The sequence below is a fragment of the Mastomys coucha genome, unplaced genomic scaffold (assembly GCF_008632895.1).
Source record: "Mastomys coucha isolate ucsf_1 unplaced genomic scaffold, UCSF_Mcou_1 pScaffold9, whole genome shotgun sequence".
Lineage (NCBI taxonomy): Eukaryota > Metazoa > Chordata > Mammalia > Rodentia > Muridae > Mastomys > Mastomys coucha.
Genome location: NW_022196915.1, coordinates 27,392,849 through 27,407,286, shown reverse-complemented (window position 1 = coordinate 27,407,286; position 14,438 = coordinate 27,392,849). Strand labels below are relative to the sequence as shown.

The 14,438-nt window shown below is 43.8% G+C and overlaps 1 protein-coding gene across 1 annotated transcript in view; it reads left to right on the top strand.

The window, feature by feature from the left end:
* Nucleotides 1–14,438, top strand: part of Tspan14 (tetraspanin 14) — a 56,452-nt gene that overhangs the window by 18,453 nt on the left and 23,561 nt on the right. Inside the window, exon 2 of the mRNA XM_031362836.1 lies at nucleotides 11,632–11,729. Coding sequence (XP_031218696.1) covers nucleotides 11,649–11,729 — 81 coding nt within the window. The 5' untranslated portion in view covers nucleotides 11,632–11,648. The remainder of the gene's footprint in view (nucleotides 1–11,631; nucleotides 11,730–14,438) is intronic.

Sequence of the window (14,438 nt, the reverse complement as noted above, 5' to 3'; positions counted from 1 at the left end):
GTTTGGTTCCAGCCAGCCAGCCTCTGGTTCCTGGTCATCCAGGCAGTGTAAGGCGTGGGCTCCTTCTCAGACATGGGTCTCAAGTTGGACCAATCATTTGTTGGCCACTCCTACAAGTTCTGTGCCACTTTTACCACAGCACATTTTGCAGGCAGGACAAATTGTAGGTCACGGGTTTTGTGGCTAGGTTTGTGTCCCAATCCCTTCACTGGAAGTCTTGCCTGATTACAGAAGATGGCTAGTTCAGACTCCATGTCCCACATCACTAGGAGTCCTCTTCACTAAGGTCACCCTTGTAGATTCTAGGGAGTTTCCATTGTACTAGGTTTCTACTTTGCCCTCCAAATGCCCCCAGTACTCCCCACCACCTGAACCCTCCTGTTCCTGTCTTCACCTGCTCCGAGTCCACCCATGAATTCTATTCTGTTTCCTCTTCCCGGGGAGGTCCATTCATCCGTCCATCCCCCTGTCCCACTTGGGCATTTCTTGTTACTTAGTCTCTGGGTCTGTGGATTGTAGTATGGATTGTAGATGTAGTCCTTTACTTTACAACTAATATCCACTTATAAGTGAGTACATTCATGTTTCTCTTTCTGGGCATGGTTACCTCACTCAGGATGATTTTTTTCTAGTCCCATCCATTTGCTAACAAATTTCATGGTGATACTTTTTTTCAACAGCTGAATAATACTTCATTGTATAAATGTACCACAGTTTCTTTGTCTGTTCTTTGGTTGTGGGACATCTATAGTGTTTCCAGGTTCTGGCTATTATAAATAAAGCTGCTATGAACATAGCTGAGCAAGAGTCCTTTGAGTATGCCCAGGAGTAATATTGTTGGGTCTTGAGGTAGATCAGATCCCAATTTTCTGAGAAACTGCCAATTTGATTTCCAAAGTGGTTGTAAAAGTTTGCACCTCCACCAGCAATGGAGGAGTGTTCCCCTTGCTCCATATCCTTACCAGGTTAGCTGTCACTTGTGGTTTTGATATTAGTGATTCTGTCAGGTATAAGATGGAGTCTCAAAGTTGTTTTGATCTGTATTTCTCTGACTGAAAAGGATGCTGAACCTTTTTTAGGTGTTTCATGGCCATTTGGAATCTTTTGTTAAGAATTCTCTGTTTAGATCTGTACCCCATTTTTTAATGGGATTATTTGGTTTGTTGATGTCTGGTTTGTTGAACTCTTTGTATATTTTGGATATCAGCCCTCTGTCGAATGTATGGTTAGTGAAGAGCTTTTTCCATTCTGTAGGCTGCCAGTTTTGTCCTATTCATGGTGTCCTTTGCTTTACAGAAGCTTTTCAGTTTCATGAGGTTCCATTTATTGTCTTAGTGCCTGTGCCATTGGTGTTATGTTCAGGAAGTTGTTTCCTGTATCAGTCCATTCAAGGCTGTTTTCCATTTTCTCTTCTATCAGATTCAGTGTATCTGGTTTTATGTTTAGGTCTTCGATCCACTGGAGTTGAGTTTTGTGCAGGGTGTTTGCATTCTTCTTCATACACACATCTTGTTAGAGTAGCACCATTTGCTGAGCGTGTTCCCCCCACCCCCCACTGTATACATTTGGCTTTCTTGTCAAAAATCAGGTGTTCATAGGTGTGCAGATTTACGTCTGGGTCTTTGATTTGACTTCATTGATCAACCTGTCTATGTTTATGCCAATACCATGCAGTTTTAATTACTGTTGCTTTGTAGTACAGCTTGAAATTCAGAATGGTCATACCTCCAGAAGTTCTTTTATTGTATAGGATTGTTTTAGCTATCCTGGAGATTTATTTTATTTTGTTTTTTTCTTTTAAGGTCTGTAAAGAATTGTGGGTTTTGTTTTGTTTGTTTTTCAACACAAGGTTTCTCTATGTAGCCCTGGCTGTCCTGGAACTCTCTATAGACTAGGCTGGCCTCAAACTCAGAGATCTGGCTGCCTCTGCCTCCCAAATGTTATGCTGGGATTAAAGAAGAGTGCCACTGGCACCTGGCTCTGTGTTGGAATTTTGATGCGAATTGTATTGAATTTGTAAATTGCTTTGGCTAAAATGGCTATTTTTACTATGTTAATCCTACTTATTCATAACCATGGGAGATCTTTCCATCCTCTGATATGTTCTTCAATTATTTTCTTCAAAGTCTTGAAGTTATTGTTATACAGGCATTTCATTTGCTTGGTTAGAGTTATACCAAGATATTTTATATTATTATTTGTGGCCATTTTGAAGGAGGTTGTTTCTCTGACTTCTTTCTCAGCCCTTATCATTTGTATATAGGAAGGCTACTAATTTTTTGGGGGGGAGTTAACCTTTTATCTAGACACTTCAATGAAGTGCTTATCAGCTTCTACCAAAAAGCTAATCTTTAGGCTGGATGCTGTTTCCACCTTTAATCCCAGCACTGGGGAAACAGAGGCTTGTGGATCTCTGAGTTCAAGCCAGCCAGGGTGACCTGGTAAGTTCCTGTCAACTACAACAATAGCAACAGCAACAGCAATAATAATGATAATAGTAATAGTAATAAATAATGCAGTCTTTATTCTGATAGCTTTTGTCTCTAGCCTTTCACTGGCCTTATTGATGCTTTAGACCCACATATATTTGATTTGATGTCTTACAGTCTTTGGTTTTTCTGGGCAGGGTCTCTGAAGGCTGTTACCGTGTTGGCAGCGCTGTGCTTCTTTCCTGAAGATTTGGTAGGGAAGTCCACCTTCAGGCTTGGCTCATCCTGTCTGTTACTGAATCTTCTCTTCACTGCTTTGAGACAGAACTCCATGTTTTGCTGTTGACTGTAAGCTAGGCTTGTGCACATCCATAACTCTTACACTCTCTGGTCATAGGTGTTTCTGCCACCTCGGGCCAGCAACAGTGCCACAGAGCTGGTTATGTTTGGAGTCTCTGAATTCTCTTTTTGCTCTTGGCTGGGAAAGAGTTTTGTTTTTAAGGGCTTATGTAATTGCAGTCATCCTTACATACCCACAGGTTCTGAAGCCATGGATTCAACCAACCACAAATTGAAAATACCCAGGAAACAAGTTGTGTCTGTCTGCACATATATATTTTTCCTTGCTATCATTTCTTAAACAATATACTAAGCAACAATTTGCAGAGTATTTATAGTATGTAAGGCATTATAAGTGGTCTAAAGATGATTTAAATTTCGAGAAGATGTGCATAAGCTACATAGTAAAGAATACCTTTTTAAAACCACATTTTATTTATTTGTGCACTTTTGTGCATGAATATGTATGCATATTTACTTATAGCTGTCTTGTCTGTGTGGAGTCAGTTCTTTCCTTCCACTGTGGGGATTCTAGAGCTAGAACTCTGTCATTAGGTTTGGTAGCAGATACCTTTATCTGCTGAGCCATCTGGCTGGCTCTACACGGTTTTGAAAGGACCTGACCAAGGCGTTGGCTTCCTTGTCATCCCTACAGAAGTCTAGAGACAGCTCTGCATCCAACCTTTTTAAGACAAATTGAGGAGTGGCCTGAGTGACAAAGTTTCTTTTGCTCCTCATGTAGTACTACATTATGGTTCTTGATGTTTTTAACCTCAGAAAATAAAAAGCACCAACAAAAACTACTTTCTAGGAGTATAATGGATGAGGTTGTGAATTGAGCAAACATACATAATGTTACTTTCTCTTAAAACCCAGTATGAGTTAAGGGGAATTTAGAAAAGGAATTAGTGTACCTGTTTGGCATTAATGGAGGGATGGGTAATAGGAACAAAAAAAATGTAAACTATGAATAAGCTGGTGAGTGGTCCAGTTTAAAGTATAAGAATTGATGGTGGCAGGTGATTCTGGGGAGAGGAGAAGGACACCTCTATGAAATCCTCAGATCGAAAAAATAAATAAATAAAAGGGGGTGGTGGTGGGAGAGTGGGATGAGGTTGATAAACAGGAGCACAGTTGGAAGCAGGTGATGTGGTTTTATCCTAGAATTCTTCCCCTCCTCCCTCCATTTCCCTCTCCCTCTACAGTTGGCAGACCTTTTCTTAGGAGACCCAGGTATTCTTGGGAATTAATGGTGAGACCACATTTTTTCAGGCTGTTTCCCTGCCCCCTGCCTTCAAAACACTAATGGATTCAAACAAAATCTAGACAGTGGCTAGAAATTCTATAATGTTGAGAACATGGATTTAGCAAATGGCTCAGCCAGATCATCTTGGACAGAAATCTACCTGCTTAAAGACAGAGTTTCCAAACATTTTATTTGTTCTTAATTAAAGATTACTGAGCATATGGAAAGTACCTACCATGAATGACAACAAAACAATACAAAACAAAACAAAACAAAACAAAAAATCTTGAAAGAGTCAGCCTATTTAGATAAGAGTATTTTGAGAAAAACTGTTCAGACATTTTGTTTAGATTAAGAGACTTGCAGCAGTGTGAAATAAGAACAAACTAGTATTTTTAAAAGGCACATTTGGAATGCAAAAAGTTGTTTAAAAAATCAAGAACTGAGCAAAAAATATCATAGAATTATTAAGAATCAGTAGAAGGTAAAGTTAAAGTGGTTTTCCAGAAAACAGAGCTTGAGATAGGAGGTGGATAATAGGGCAAGAAAGTGAGGGTGGTTGAAGGATTAGTCCAGGTTCCCCACATCCATTAAAAAGCAGCAGATCTTGGCAATATCATGAAGGGAAACACTTGGTAGAAAAGAAAGTTCTTGTTTTCTGGTTGGAAGCTCCTCTGCCAGTGGAACCGTTTGGATGACATAGGTAGACCAGTTGACCCAAAAGCTTACAGAGAGAAAAAGTTGTAGTACAAGATCAGGGACAAAGAGATTCAGCCTTCTCTAAAATTATAAAAGGACAAGGAATGATGTTACTTTCTCCATGGAATTGATTCCCAGCCTAGAATTCTACTCACAGGTCATTCTGTACTCCAACTCAAGAACCTCAGGACTTCTCACAACCCTTAAGCTTCTCCTGTGGGTAGTACCCAAAGAGAACTATGCATCTGTCTGTCTATGTCTACTACCTTGGAAACACTGCTCTGAGGATAGGAATAGAACATCCAACGCATAACTTACTGGAGAGCAGACTTTGACAGCTGAAAAGAAAAACAGTCATGGTTTGTGTGGCTCATCCTTCTGGCTCACGTGGTCATCATAATATTAACTCTGAAAATGACCACAGCCAGCTCTACAGCTTCACAGCCAGCTCTTCATTCATAATTAGAATGGAGAGATGAACTAGGACAAGCATGTGAGAGTAGAGTGGCTTAGGAAGAGATGGGTTGGTAAGGAATAGAGTTAAATTTCCATCTTCCTGAGTGGGCACGGAACAGGTGATGCTGAAAAGTGACAATCAGGGAATAATAATGTAAGCATAGATGTAGAGTCATTACAAGAGATACATAGATGTAATGGGAAGAGTCAGTGTCTTAGGGCATATATTGCTGAACCATACACCTTGCTTCCTGTGGCTTGCTCAGCCTGCTTTCTTATAGAACCCAGGGCTACCTGCCCAGGGATGGCACCACACGCAATGGGCTGGGTCTTCCCTCATCAATAACTAATTAAGGAAATGCCTTACAGCTGGGTCTTAGGGTGGTATTTTTCTCAACTAAGGTTCCTTCCTTCCATATAACTCTAGTTTGTGTGTCAGGTTGACATAAGACAAGCCAGCATAGTCAGCTAGAAGGTAATGCCACTAAAGTAGAAAAGGCCTGTCACTTTTTCTCTACATGATTGTTGATTCTTGTGTATTGTGATAGTTGATTCTTCTATTGTATGCAAGTAAAATTAGAACAATGGGGAATAAGGAATGCAAAGCATGTGGAAAGGAGCAGGGTTTCAATAAAGTATACATCATTGTGTGCTCTCTGCATTCATTCGTTCACTAATCCTTTCATCATTCATTCATCACAGCAGTTCTGGGATTTATGTATGATAGGCAAGTGCTGCCCTATGCCCCTAGTGCATGAAATGTAGTCTTCTCAGTAGGCCATAGTCAAACTCTTGGTGCATTTGTTTTAATGTCTGTGACCAAAATTACAGAAAAGCAACTAATTCACCTTGTGGGCCCACTTCATCACAGCAGGGAAGGCTTGATGGAGATTTTGGCAGTAGGAGCATATGCAGACAAGGAAACTGAGTGGGATTATAGCCCCAATCCTTAACAACCTACTCCTACCAGCTGGCCCCAGAGCCTTCCCAAATGATGCCATCCTCTGGGTAACAGTTACGTAAAACACAAGAGACAGAACAACAATATCAACCAACCAGACCCTCCAGAGCTCCCAGGGACTAAACCACCAACCAAGGAGTAACATGGAGGGACCCATGGCTCCAGCTGCATATGTAGTAGAGGATGGCCGTGTCAGGCATCAATTTGAGGAGAGGCCCTTGGTCCTGTGAAGGCTTGATGCCCAGTGTTGGGGAATGTAAGGGTAAGGAGGTGGGAGTGGGTGGGGGAACACCCTCATAGAAGTAGGAGAAGGGGGATGGGATAGGGGGTTTCCAGGGGTGTGTGTGGGGCAACCCAGAAAGGGGATAACATTTGAAGTGTAAATAAAGAAAATATCCAATTAAAAAAAGAAATCCACAAGAGACATTCCAGGTTCAAATCATACCAGCTGAAAGCCATAGTCCACTAGTCTCTCACTGTCAGCTCGATTTCATTCTTCTGAATTGGAAATAATCTATAGTTGAGCAGACACTAATTTTTTTAATTGAGAAAAGTCAATGGGAAAGATCGTTGCAGCTTTAATGCTGTAGTCAGATCAGGGAATCCTGTTTATGACTGTGAGCTCACCACTCCACTCCCCTACAGTGGCCTCCATCAGTGTCCATAATGCCAAGACGGTAATGGCAAGTATGGTGGAAACTCTTTTGGAAAATCACTTACAGACCCATACAATGCAGCTCCCTTTCATGGTCTGATTTTTCCATTTGCCTTTACCCACATCTACAAATTGTTCCGTAATCACAAACCGTGATATTCATGGTTCATACTTTATGCATATTCACTTTCTTCTGCTGGCTTATTATCATGAGGCAAATTCTTAGTCATGAGTTAATTGGATTAAGGATATAACCAGATTTAATGTCTGTAACTGTTGGCTTTCCAAAGGGTAGTGACATATCCATCTGCTGCTGCAAGGTATGGATATGCCTAACACTAGTGGTGCCATTCTGTTGACTTGAGAGCATGAACAACTGCCCCTGGGTAATCTGGATTTTATTGTCAATGATAGTGACTATTTTTTCCATCTGTGAATTATGCTGCTCTTCTGTCCACAGCCATTGTTTACCTAAGTCTGTCTTTTGTTTTATTGGCTATGAATCACTGTTACAAACATTTACCTTCTACCCGGACTGCACCTTCAGAATGCTTTCATTATTTATATTTCTTACATTACCTGAATGTAACTTGTAATCATGTGGGAATTTGGTGGTAATCTTAGAATTTACTTTTTTACCCTGTTGCCTCAAAAGAGAAGATGATTAAGGAGGAGATGGGCCTGAACACCCTGTTCTTCAGAGTGTATGTGAACTTGCATGTGTACCATGCCCCTTAAATATTTAGATTGATTTTTATGTATTTAATTTCCCCCACCCCCAGATTGGTAATCAGTTTTTTAAACAATACAAAGTAGCTTTTAGGTTCTTCTCTACTAGGTCTGTTGGTGTCTGAAAAGTTTATCAACTTTTAGGAAGTCAAGATGGGTGTCTGACTGTCTTGGTCTCTGTCTTTGCTTCGCTCTGTCTGTTGTCTGTCTGTCTGCTGTCTGCCTCTCTGTGTATGTATGTATGTATGTATGTCTGTCTCTTGTGCATGTGCGTCTGTCTCTGTAGGTAGATTACTGGTATCAGCAGTTGGTACATGGCTAAGTTCTGGTTTCACTGATGTGTCTTAGTTTTGCCAGTGAGGTGGGATGCCAGGGACCCTGGACAGTTTGGAGTCCTTTGGGGTCAGGTCTAGTTTCTTGTGTGATCAGAGCTGTGAGTGTGCCCAGGCAAGTGGCTCACGAATGTTCATTCCTTTTTTTCTGCCCCTGAGGTTTTGAGGCGCTGGGTCCTAGCTTTACTTCCCCAGTGATGAAAGACCTGAAAGACCGTTGTGCCCTGTTGGAGAGGATGGGTTTAGGCTGGGCTGAAAAAAAGTGTTCCTGTTGTTCTACAGTGTAAGTCATAAAATCTGTCTTCTGGCCAGCAGGAACGAAAAGGAGGCCCCTGAGGGAAAGGCCAACGCCACCACCTTTGTTTTTGTTTTTCACTTCCAGACTGGGAGAGGTCTGGGAAGTAGTGTGGGAAAGACTGAATTTTCTATTCTCCTTGAAACAGGCAACTCCCCATTATAGGAGTTGGGAATGGGGAAGTGCCCTTAGGAGGATGCCCTTACCCTAGAGCCTGAGTTGTCATTTGTTCAAAGGAAATGGCATGCTCATGCATGTTCTTGGTTTGTAAGTTGCAAGAGGAACATGCTGTGTGAGTGTGATCCCCTGTGCCCAGGATGATAAGGGAGTGTGTGGTCACTGCTGGGTGAACCTGCTGCTAGTGGGTGCCAAGTGTTGGAGGCAACTACACGGGAGGATTTTTAAGTCTTGGCTGTTGCAGTTCTTTGATGAAGGTGTGGACCCAAGCATCTGGTCTGTGGGGACAAAATTGTTTCCTGTTTGGTTGTGGGGCTAGTGTGTGGAGGAAGGTGAACTAGATGAGGAGGGAAGATGGCACCTAAATAGGGAGAATTTACTACACTCCAGATTGCTGGCTTCCCTGTGGTGGTGTGGTCTCCTGTGTGTGTCTGTGTTCTCCTCACTGAATTGTGAACTAGAGCCGAAGGAGAACCGAGGGTTTGTAGTATGACACTCCCTTTGCTATCACAGGATGACCATGAAGGCCTGGAGCTGGGGCACAGGGTCAATCAGTATCATGCAAAGCGGACAGTGTTTGCTGGTGAGAAGACAGGAGCCTTAGAGTTCTGAACCTCAGTGGGGTAGACTGCAGCTGTGGAGTACCTTCTAGGAGTTCTAGACTTCTGGGCGCTTATGTGGCTTGCTTCCCAGGCTTCTCCATGAACCCCAAGGAAGAAGGGATGTATTTGATGCTCTGAAGACAGGCTGGTCTTCTCTAAAAGAGGAACAAGTGGTAGCACTTGTGACATTTTGCTGCCTCGACAGCACATTTCAATAGCTAAGTTGGTTGGTTGCAATTGAGTTCTAGCTTTACTTTTTCCTCCTACACAGGACAGTTGAGCTATCTCCAAGCATCTCTCTGTCCCCACTACAGATGTCGTCAAATGAAAGGGACAACCTTTATACTTTGAAGAATATCATTTCTGGTTAGGTTTCTTTCTTCAGGGCCCATTACAACTTAGCCAGGGTGCTGCACCCAGACAGCGGACCCTCTTGTCTTCTCAGAGACCCCATAGAGAGGGTAACCCCTCAGTGTCTAGTAGCTGCTCCACCAGGCATGGATCTGGCTTCAGGGGCTAGTCACTCAAGGAGCTTGTTGCAGAGCCCAGCCAATCCTATACAGAGTGGTGGGAGGCTGGACTCTGAAGAAAGTGAGGTTGACTCTGATGATCCCAGGTGAGGCCCTCATCATAGCAACCAGGACCAGTCATACCTTGCCTGTTTCAGGTGAGGCTCTCAAGGGCCTGAGTAGGGCAGGGACTTGATTGGGCCAGGCCGTGCTGAAAAGCATGGTGCCTGTGCCTTTATCTGAAAGAGCTGGGGCTTCTCCCTGTTGTTGCTTGTGTGATTCTGTGGTGCTCGTGCTAGTGGCCATGAGCCTGGTGTGTTCAGAGCCCTTGAGTACCTGGGGTGGTGTATTCCTACTCATTCTTGAAGAGTAGTTTCATGGAAGTGTTTTGGTAGTGGAATGATACTGTGATAGATGTGGGGCTGCTGGGTGGCTGAGGGGCTATTCCTGCTGTCTCACTCATGCCTCCTGGCAGCTACCCCAGATAGGGTGAGGGAGTGAGAGGTGGGGTCTAGATGGTTCACATGGATTGCATACTTTGGGGTGTGGCTCAGTACATGCAGGGCCCATTTGTAGAGGAGTCATGCTCCTTTGTGTCATTTTCTCAGAACATTGCAAGCCTATAGCTACATTCATGCTCATCTCTAAAACGGATTTTGCAAATAGCCTGTTCTCAGGAAAGCTGTAGAAGTTGGTTATTTCAGGTGTCTGGGTAGAGGGTTGTCTCTTCACTGCCAGGGGTGGCTTTGTTTGGAATTGGGTCCTGGTCCTATATCTGGGTCCTTCTAACCTTGACAGTGTCCTTGTTTGCATATATGTGTGGGATATGGTTTGGGGGAGTAGCACCCCTTCTTGTATGTAGGGCTGGGATGGTAGTACCCCTTACTGTCTGGAGCCTCAGATCTTGACCCCCTCTTTCAGTTTGAGTACCCCACCCTGTCCGACCGTTCACCTGTGCTTTATTCCTGAGGGTGATGACAAAGGGAAGTGCCACTGGTGGGCCTGGCTTTGTGAGTATTTTGGTGGCTGACAGAGAAGAAACAACATATACTGTTCACCTTGCAGCTCCAAGGCTGTTCCCAAAGGGATACTATAGTCCAGATTTATTACATTTGGCCAAGAAGCCAAGCCGTATTCATGGTGGATAGCAGTAGGAGATAGGAAGATGGAGTAAGGGTGAATGCTGGCTGCTGCTGTGGGCTTTGGGGCATCTCACTGCCCAAACAGGGCCGACTCATTTCTGTACAGGCTGAGCCTGGGAACTTGTCTCAGACAGTATGCAAATGAGTGTGGAGCTGTAACTGTGTCTTTGTGTTGACCCCATGGTTGGATCCTGAGTAAGCTTGCTGATCTTTCACCTGTTTCTTTCCACCGTGGCTTCCTTTGATCAAGTCTTCATTTTCTTGGTTGGCTATGGTGGTTAAAAGAATGTAGGCACCGGGCAGGGGTGGCACATACCTTTATTCCCAGCACTTGGGAGGCAGAGGCAGGTGGATTTCTGAGTTCAAGGCCAGCCTGGTCTACAGAGTGAGATCCAAGACATCCAGGGCTATACAGAGAAACCCTGTTTCAAAAAAACAAAAACAAACAAACAAAAGACAATGTGCACAGTGGAGTCCCTTCTCCATGGTTCAGATTCTGGGCTCTGGCCTTGCCTTGTTTTATGTATGCACTTTTGAAGGGAAGGTCTCCCTGTGGTGCCTAAATTGGCCTGGAGTTCACAGCAGGGCTCCTACCTCAGTCTCCTGAAAGCCCGGGATTACAGGTATGAGCTCCTGTGTCCAGCTTCTCTGTCATATCCCCTTTGCCCCTGAGGTAGTCATATGACCTTTCTGAATTCCAGTGTTCTTGGCACGGGGTGGAAGGAACAATCAATACACAGCTAAGAAGAGGATGAATAAATGGTTGAGAAAGTTAAAAGCGGAGTTTCTGGTACTTTGAAAACAATTAAAAATTGTTATTCTATCTTATTTATTTATTTATTTATTTATTTATTTATTTATTTATTTATTGGAAGCCGACTTAACTTGGTTGTTGTTTAACCTTTAGTTAGCCCTACTAGTAGTAGACCTGTGTTGGGAGGATCAGATAGACATGAGGGGACAGTGGAGAGTTCAGGAGGTTGAATGGGAGCCTTGGTCTTTCTGTTCATGGGGAGCAGGTTTGAAACTGACTGTGCCTCATCAGTCACTGTCCCTGCAGGTCCAACTTCTCAGAAGATGCACTATTATAGATACTCGAACGCCGAGGTCAGCTGCTGGTACAAGTACCTGCTCTTCAGCTACAATATCGTCTTTTGGGTAAGTCCAGAGATGTGGCCACAGTCCCTTGTGTGATTGGAACCATCATCACCAAGTCATGAGTCTCTATATACTCCTGACAACCAGACTCCAGTGAAAGAGAGTCCTGGAAAGAGGCAGTGGGCAGGTTCCATGATCCTTATCCTCATAGAACCAGCCAGGAGTATAGTCATGGATGGGCTCAGGTGATTGAAGACTAGATTAAGGGATGTAGCCCAGTCTGGGTGGTTCAGGAAGCCTTTGGTTACTGTCTTGGTGCAGTGGTGCTGTCTTTCTATCCCAGCAGTGCACTGGTAAGACATGAATAGCCTTGGAGGCCAAGCTATCTTCTATATCCTGGGAGGGAATAGTCAATACACAGCTGAGAAAGCTGTGATGAGGGCCATAAAGTCCTGCACTTCTGGAATGGCATTAGTTTGCTGAGCATCAGAGGGTAGGGTAGCTCCTTGCTGTTGTGTGTGTGTGTTTAATAGAGTGTGCTGAGCCTAGGTTGCAGAAAGTGAGCTGGGAGGCTGAGTATCACTGGACAGGCTGCCCAGTGGGATTTGAGAAGGAAAGATTCAGTCAGAATGGTAGTTGCAAAGGCTGTCTGGCTGGGGATCCTGAGGCAGAAGTGAGGTCAGCATGTGTGAGGAGGACAGGCACTCATGAGACTGGAGCTGAGGGAGGAAGGCAGCATAGACAAGGACAGGGACCTTGAGAAGTCTGGTCATACAGGTCTTGATGTGTGTTGAGATTATCTTTCACTTCTTCTTTTTGCAGTGCTAGGAATTGAGTCAGAGATCTGCAAACTCTAGCAGTATGCTCTTGGTCACAGAGACCTGTATTCCACTCTTGCCTCGTATTGCCGGGCTTCTCAGATTTGCATTTTGCTCCCTATCTGGAGAACGTTGCTTCCTGTTTCCTCAAGCAAGGGTCCCCTTGCCTGCTTGACTTTTGACTTGATCTTTGACACATCCTAATTGTTGCAGGCAGCACAATACCCTCATTGTCATGGCCAAGTCCCTGGTTACCTCTTCCTTCAGAGGTTCTTCATAACAGATTCTTGGTTCTTAGGGGACAGGACACTGGCAGGCACAAAATTCAAACAGTTCATTGAATCCAGAATTGTGGCAAGCCTGGACTGAAGTATGTAGTAGTATTTTAAGGATTTTGCAGACTTGGCAGTTAGTGTATGTGGTTGAGAGTTAATCATTTTTGTTAGTAAGCACTGGGGCAGAAGAGGAGGGAACAAACAGGAACAGTTAGGAAATGCCCTCAGAGAATGGATGTGGGGGACCGGGGCCCCTTGGTATTGGCCACTGTCCCCACTGTTCCTGGCAGGAAGTTACTTTACCTGGGCAGGATGCAGCAGTGTGGAGGGAGGCCCGAGCTTTGAGACTCATGAAGCCTGGGAAGCTCACACACAGTGCAGTGGGGGGAGAGCACCCTACTCTGGGCACCTGGATACAGTCTGCCCTCTCCCCTGAACCCAGGACCTTGTCACCACTGAGAAACGATGTTCATCTCAGCTGCCTGGTGTCTCCATTACATGGTTTGAGAAAAAGGAGAAAATGGCATGCTAAGTCCATATGGCTTCTGAGTTTCTTATTTTTAGATGGAGAAAATAGACTAATGTATCAAGCCTCACAACTCCATCATCCAGCTTCAGAAATGAATTCAGCTAGTTTTGTTTCATTTTTTTTCCTCAACCTCTTTTGGATTACTTTGAATCAAAGCCTGGTTCATTTTCCATACAGAGTGTTTGTGTTTGTTTTGGTGGGGAAGGACTACTCAGTAGGCCAGCATTGAGTATGCAAAAAGCAGTGTCTGTGGCCAGGTTAAGGTGTAGGGACGGACGGGCTGCAGCTGAGCCACCTGCCGCTTACCATTGCTCCCACACCATTTTCTCTAGTAGGCAGATTCCTGTGGCATTCAAGGAATATTTGTTAGTTTTCTTTTTTATGACTTTGGGGTTGGGATTCCCAGATACCACCATCCATTTGGTAAGATGTGGATGCTGCTGTCTGTGCACTGAGTTAGGCTTCTTTTGGTTCTTTACACAGGGATGATATAGAAAATCCTTTCCTGGGAGCCTAGTGCTTTGAGAGCACCCCCTCCCCCCCACACACTTTTTTTTTTTTGATCATTTTTTGGTTGTGCTAGACCTGTTTCTAGTTCAACTCAAGGAAATGCAAATCAAAACCACAGTATAATATTACCTCATACCCACAAAGGTGTGATGTGTTTTCTTAAAAAAAAAAATGGCAGAAGATAAATGTTGGTGTAGGTGTGTAGAAATCAGTGACCTTGTACATTGTGCCATGGAGGCAAGTAATGATCTGTCATGGCAAACTGGTGTTATTTCTGGTTAACAATGACATTACCATGTGCAACCCCACTTCTGGATATATAATGTGCAGAAGATTGAAAGCAGAATGTCAGATGTTTGTATAGCAGTGTGTGTATTCTTATTTGCCACAGCCAAAAGATAGACGCAACCTGTGGCCACTGGTGAGGAGGTCAGGAAATGTAGCATCTGAAAGCCTAAGTCACTCTAGGACACATGCTAGAGTGTAGATGAACCTTTAGGACATTATGTTAAATAAAATAAGCCAGATATGAGTCCACTTATAGGGTAGGTGCTCTATGGCTCCACACAGAGTAACTAGAATAGTCAACAGAAAGACATGGATAGACACAGAGAGTGGATTTTGGTTGCATGGCAGC